General features: G+C 34.9%; 1 protein-coding gene across 2 annotated transcripts; it reads left to right on the forward strand.

Moving 5' to 3' along the window:
* The first annotated feature begins 358 nt into the window (after nt 1–358).
* Nucleotides 359–6,002, forward strand: LOC127100510 (bifunctional 3-dehydroquinate dehydratase/shikimate dehydrogenase, chloroplastic). Of its 2 annotated transcripts, none has more exons than XM_051037722.1 (12): nt 359–659; nt 742–952; nt 1,045–1,150; nt 1,334–1,561; nt 2,139–2,485; nt 2,985–3,048; nt 3,159–3,267; nt 3,368–3,511; nt 4,162–4,310; nt 4,904–5,066; nt 5,218–5,262; nt 5,652–6,002. In XM_051037722.1, exons 2-11 carry the CDS (start codon nt 750–752, stop codon nt 5,256–5,258), a joined length of 1,554 nt encoding a protein of 517 aa, XP_050893679.1. In that variant the 5' UTR covers nt 359–659; nt 742–749; the 3' UTR covers nt 5,259–5,262; nt 5,652–6,002. The 2 variants fall into 2 exon arrangements, with proteins under 2 accessions (XP_050893679.1, XP_050893680.1); XM_051037723.1 differs by having other exon boundaries at nt 371–659; nt 1,334–1,552.
* Nucleotides 6,003–7,149: the final 1,147 nt, after the last annotated feature.

The raw sequence follows: 7,149 nt of genomic DNA on the forward strand, positions 1-7,149 counted from the left end.
TTTCAAACAAATAACATTATCGAAAATTTCACTTTAATTGAAATTTCCGGTATCAAATGATAAATTTCAAATTTCTGATATTAATTGTAACTTATCGGAAATTCAAAAATTTCAGTATACCAAAAATTTACAATACACTACCGGAATTTTGTTTGTACCTGAAATTTTAATTTTGTCTAACTGAAGTTTTGAACGGAAATTTCATTCAATTTTTTAATCAGAGACAATTTTGACAATTTGAAACTATGGGTTCCATTTATAGATGGGTGACAAATTAAATTCTCCTTGACTTAACTCCAAGATCCAAAAACCGGATACTACAAGCCCATTCATTACACACCTAAAATGACCCGGGGGAGCTCCGGCAGGTGCTACTCAAACACAATACCAAATCATCTAACTATAAAGGAGATGAAATTTGGTTCTGCGGCAAGTCTTGAGAAGTAAGTCTAGAACAAAATTTGGTTCTTTCTATGGCAGTAGTTAGTTTTAACCTGAAAATTGCAATTTCTTGGGCCCGGTTCCTGGTCCTACCTATCAAACCGGTCGGTCGGTTCGGTTTATATTACCACTGCTTCCACCAACCCCATCCATTACATAACCCAACAACCCCTTCATTTTCCGTCATACAACAGAGTGGAAAGCAGCACCTACCACCGGTAACTACTACATTTTTATTTCCTTCTATTCTCTCAATTTAATCCTCTCAACTTAATTAAACTCAATTATCTTTCTCTTTAGTTCAATTTATGATGAAGAATGCAACGTTAATCTGCGTCCCTATAATGGGCGAAACCGTCGAAAAAATGGTACTTGATATACAAAAAGCTAAACTCAATGGAGCAGACCTTGTCGAAATTCGATTAGATTCTCTCAGCACTTTCAATCCTCATCAAGATCTTAACACTTTCATTCAGCAACACCATTCCTTGCCCTTCTTGTTCACTTACAGGTTCCTTTTCGCGTTACTATGTTCATTTTTGATTAATTGTTGATAATTTGAATTGTATTGAATGATGATCAAAACATTATACCTTTTCTTAGACCGATATGGGAAGGTGGTAAGTATGATGGTGATGAAAACCGACGGTTGGATGCATTACGGTTAGCCATGGAATTGGGAGCTGATTACGTTGATATTGAACTTAAGGTTTGTTTCTTTTCACTTTATTGAATGCTTATTAGGATATGGGAAGGTGGTAAGTATGATGGTGATGAATACCTTTTCTGTCATTTGATGAAGCTGGATACTGTCCTTGTGTTATTTGCTATCTGATATGTTCTGAATTCTAAACTTAGTGCGACATTTCATGTTCCTGCCATATCTCCAAAGGTTGCTCACGAGTTCTATGACTCTATACGTGGGAAGACGTTCAACAAAACCAAAGTCATTGTTTCATCTCACAACTATCAGTATACTCCGTCAGTTGAGGATCTTGGCGACCTTGTGGCAAGAATACAAGCAACTGGGGCAGACATAGTAAAGATCGCAACGACTGCCGTGGAGATCACTGACGTGGCACGAATGTTTCAAATTATGGTGCATTCCCAAGTAAGTCATGTATGTCTGAAAGCGGAAATTTTGAATAAAATGTTGATCCCATGCACATTATCTCTTATCTTTGATGGTGGGTTATGGACCTTATACATTTCTGTCTTCAATTATTGCATGATCATAATTATAAAAGTACTTCAAGGTTGGTTAAGAAATCTGTTTCTTTCTGATTGATAGACAACTAAGTTGAGGAAGAGAGGTCAAAATTGTTGTCAATGTGCTTATTGATGAAGATAAAGAGACCGATGCAATGGAAGCAAATGCAAAATTTTAACCAGTATTTTGTGCCTACCATTTAAAACAATATACTGATGGTGCTGAAATGAATTCATGATGTACTCTGCCTTTACAGTTTACATTTTACATGTCAAATGAAGATCTGTAATAGGTCTGGATTATATGACCGTCTCATATATGATTCCTTAAAATTAATGTTGTCAATTTCAAGTCCCATTCCCCTCAAACAGCAATCCTGTTGCTGATTATAGTTTGACTGATAATGCTTATATTTGATAATTATTGCGTTAAGGTGTGTTATATGAAGAAAAATTAATTTTAACATAACTATTGTTGGGATTTTCAGGTTCCATTCATTGGACTTGTTATGGGTGACAGGGGATTGATTTCACGCGTGCTTTGTGCAAAATTTGGTGGGTATCTCACTTTTGGTACACTCGAGTCAGGGGTAGTTTCAGCTCCTGGTCAACCTACAATTAAGGATCTGTTGCATCTATACAATTTCAGACAACTGGGACCTGAGACAAAAGTATATGGGATTATTGGGAAGCCTGTCAGTCACAGTAAATCACCCATATTGTTTAATGAAGCCTTCAAGACAGTTGGTTTCAATGGAGTTTTTGTATTTTTATTGGTGGATGACCTTGCCAATTTTCTCAGGACTTACTCATCAACAGATTTTGTGGGATTCAGGTTTGAACTCCTTCTGAAGATTGTTTGAACTTATGTATTCTAATTTTTTGGCATTTCTTGCATGTCATACATGGTTACGTTATGCTAAGTGGTATTATAGTAATACATGCTACACTCTCATGGGTTTGTTAACAAGCTATGTTTGGAGAGTAAGCTATTAGTCTACTACTGATTTATCCATGGCTTGGGTTATTGATATGTCCACACTAAGTTTCAGGATACTTGCCACCTAATAACAATATTTCGAAACATAGGAAGTGCTGTCAAAGTAGTTCCAAATAAGAATATAAAATCATATTAGATATTTATCTTCTATGAGTTTTATGGTTTGTTTGATTTGAAGATTGCAATCTGTAAGGCTTTTTTCATGATATCTTACATCATTGTTTAAGGTTAATGGATCTATAATATTTATTGCTTGCCAAACACCGTAGCTGGTATATACATATTTTATCTCTCACACTACTAGGGTTTGATCTATAATATTTATATATTTCAGTGTTACTATTCCTCACAAGGAGTCTGCCCTTAAGTGCTGTGATGAGGTTGATCCAGTGGCTAAGGTATTTGGTTATTAGTTTACATTATGTTACAGTGTACATTCAATACTCTCAGATCATTCTTGAGAAGTGTTTCTATTTTCCTAATATTTTTTTTCAAATTGGTTATGCAGTCAATAGGAGCTGTAAACTGTATTGTAAGAAGACCGACAGATGGGAAGTTGATTGGGTATAACACTGATTATGTTGGTGCTATTTCTGCTATTGAGGATGGCCTACGAGGTAGGCGTCAAATCTAGCTGCTAGAAATTTATACTGTTACTGTTGTAGGTAACTCTCGCCTTCTGAGATGTTATTAAGTACATAAATCATTTTTTGGCAGGTAAGCTCAATAGCAGTGGTACAGCTGTTTCGCCGTTAGCTGGTAAGCTGTTTGTTGTTATTGGTGCTGGTGGTGCTGGTAAGGCACTTGCTTATGGTGCAAAAGAGAAAGGAGCCAGGATTGTGATTGCAAACCGCACCTATGGTAAGCTTAATGATACCTATTTTTCTACGTAAAGTTAAAAGAAATTCAATTGTGAAAGGTTCCCGATCTTGTTGCAAAACACCATATGTGGGGATAGTTGATAATCTGGTGAATTGTTATAGTTGATTAAATGGATGCTAATCATCTTCATGAGATGTTTCTACTTCTAGTCTAGAAGAGAAAAACCATTTTAGTGAAAAAGTTGCATGGTTTTGTGAATAATTAGTTATATTGATTAGTTAAATAAGAAAAGGTTTTTGTGTTTATAATATTATGTATTCCACTCATGTATGTAGATTTGTTTGTTCAGTTCATTGCCAAATGGATGCAAATTATATTGATTTGAACCATGCATTACTCTATTCTTTTGCTTATTAATATTTTCTCTTAAATAAGAAAAGGTTTCTGGATTTACAATCTTGTGTGTTCCACTCATGTATGTAGATTTGTTTGTTCAGTTTATTGTCATATGGATGCGGAAAATTTACACAAATTTTGCACAAAATCATGTGTTGCCTGCGGCTTCAATCAGTGTCGCATTCACTATATAGCTTTTATGACAAAAACACTCTTGTTTTTTTATTTCGCTTCTCCTGTAAAACATATTTAATGATGCATTATGTGTATTATTCATTTATATTCATATATAGATCGTGCCAGAGAACTTGCTGATGTAATCGGTGGAGATGCTTTAGCCCTCAGTGATTTAGATAGTTACCATCCAGAGGATGGTATGATTCTTGCAAACACAACATCTATTGGAATGCAACCAAAAGTTGATGAAACACCTATTTCTAAGGTATACTCCTTATATAGTTGTACTATCAATCAGTGTGCTATTATTATTAGTGGAATTTTTTAGTTTGATATTTTAATGACCACATCTACTTTCATTTTCCTTTTGCAGATTGGATTTCTATGCCAATAAAATATAATTATTTGCTTTGAAAATGCATTTTTCATTTGCTGATTTCACTATAATTTTGTAATATTACAATATTTTAAGAGATTAATTTGTATGTACTGATGGCGTAAAACTCTTTTAGACATGCATCTAATCAAATCACATCATGATGCCACTTTGTTATGCTGGTTTTTAAAATACCAACATGATGAAATGCGATTGGATGCACATGTAAAAACGTTTTGCACTGGTTGTGCTTACAAATTAAATTATGTGTATTCGCTATCAAGAATACTCATTCTTTATGTAGAAGTGGAGCTTTGGCCCAAATAAACACTTCTGCCATTGAAATTCATGTTTGGCCCATGGTGTTTCTGTTCTAGATGGGTGTCACTGTCAAATATTACTACGATTAAGGCATAATATATCTTACTATGGAATGAGAGTATGTTGAACTCGGGGAACTGATCACTCCTTTGTTTTTGTAGCATGCATTGAAATTTTACTCGCTGGTTTTCGATGCTGTCTACACACCAAAAGTTACTAGACTCTTGAAGGAAGCAGAAGAATCAGGAGTCACTATTGTAGAAGGAATGGAGATGTTTATTGGACAAGCATATGAGCAGTACGAGAAGTATACTGGATTGCCAGGTAAACTAACTGTTTGTATAATTGACTATGTTCTATGAACTTTTTGGCCCTGGTTCCGTCGTCCCTGTTTCACTGGTCTGTACTTTATTTGGTCCAGTGGTTTTAAACTAACATCTTATTTTAACTCTTTGATTTCACTTTGCATTTGCAGCACCAAAACAACTCTTCAGAAAAATTATGGAAAACTATTAATGAGGTTTGCTAGTCCTATCTTCTATCCACTGATCACATTTTCCTTTGTATAGAAACGTATGTCCTGCATGTAATTCTAATCCATCACTCCGAAAATGTTTGCTTTAGAAAATCTAGGGAATGTAACTGTCTCTCTGGTGATTTCACCTTTTCAGTTTATTATATACTTTTTGGTTTTTCCGATTAAACTTTTAGCACAGAATGCTTGATATAGATTTCTAGTTACCCATCTGTTTATTATCCTTGACCTATTCTCCTCTCAAACACTGGCTACAGATCTTATGAACTATCCGTTTGAACGTATGTTCTTCACATTTTTATTGTAATAGGACGAGAGTAACAAGGCATAGTATCTAAATGTGAAGGTAATGGTTTTTTCTTGATCTTTTGCAGAGTACATCTTAATCCTAGAAGCAAGATGGTGGTGATCTACATTGTTTACTTTTGTAATTTTATCTTCAAGGCTGTGATATCGGGTTGCATTTGTCATCTCAATTTTGTTTTTTACCCAAAAGAAAAAAAAAATTAGATTGCTTTGGATTGTTGGGGATCCTTCCATAGGGCTTAGTGATTTATATACATTTATCCTTCTCATTAGGAAGACTTCTTGGTGTTCACACCTAATATTCGCAGCCCGGTTTTGCTTTGTAGTTGTATTATTGTATTGTATGTAACTTTTAAGGCTGAATAACATTGTTTTCCAATTAGTTTTATGAGGAAAAGTAAAGAAGAAAATTAGGAAAAGGACTTGCGTTTGACAAATATATGTGTATGTGCAGGGCCGGCCTCCAAAATTTAAGAGAAATTTTTTTCTATCTCTATATGTTCCTTGACGAAAAGTTAAAAATGTCCCCAAATTTTGAAGATGTATTTTCAGACGCACCGTTTCTACCTAAAATAAGCGTAAATGGTTGAGCTTCTTTCACTTTATCAAAATTTAATTTGGAGATGCACCTCCGTATGTGTTTTCAGAGTTTGTTCGCAGATGCATCTCCGGATTAATATTTTTTTACAAGATTATTAGTTTTTTTTTAAGATGTATCTTCGAATGCGTTTAATTTATATATAACACACGGATAGACCCTTTCTCCATCTTCTTCATTTTATATTCAATTTTTGAGATACTCTTGTTGGAACTCGGGAGCAACATTCTTCTAGTCAATTTTTCAAGGAACAACAATACTACTTCAATATTTTCAATCCCAATTCATTCCACTCACTACATTCAATATTTTTCATCTTCATCAACTTTTTTTAATAAGTTTCTCATTTAGCTATTTATTTATTTATTAATGTATTAGGTAAAATAATTAATTTTAAATGTATTAGGTTGTAGTCAAATTCGAAATAAGTAGTTGTTAGAGACATGCACTATGATTTGGTTGTATTTTGGGTTGTTAGGGCAAGTTTGGTATCTCTTTCTGCATTGTTGCAAACACAAACTTTTTTTGAGATACATCTATGAACTATATCCTTGTTGGTTTTCGGAGATGCATATTCGAACATGTCCTGGATGCAAACTGATGTCATTTTCCCGCATTTTTCCAGGAAAAATGACCGCAAATAATGACGACAGAATGAGACTCGATCATGAAACCCAACATGCGTCCGTTCGACACGACAGGGCTAGACTTCAGAATGAGTAGGCCAGAGCTAGGCGGAGAACCGTCCCTATGCCTCTTGACGGGGAAGCATCGACTTCTAGGAGCCGCTTGTCACATGGGTCTTCATCCTAGGGGCACGTCTCATTTGCTCACGTAGAACAGGAGAAAGCTCTTGCTGCACACGATGATGTCCCTCCATTTACAGACCATTATCCAAAAGGACCCTCTGACACTTCCTTACTAATATACTATAAAAATTATGTTGCTTGGTATGTATGAGTCAGAGA

Source organism: Lathyrus oleraceus, chromosome 7 (assembly GCF_024323335.1).
Source record: "Lathyrus oleraceus cultivar Zhongwan6 chromosome 7, CAAS_Psat_ZW6_1.0, whole genome shotgun sequence".
NCBI lineage: Eukaryota > Viridiplantae > Streptophyta > Magnoliopsida > Fabales > Fabaceae > Lathyrus > Lathyrus oleraceus.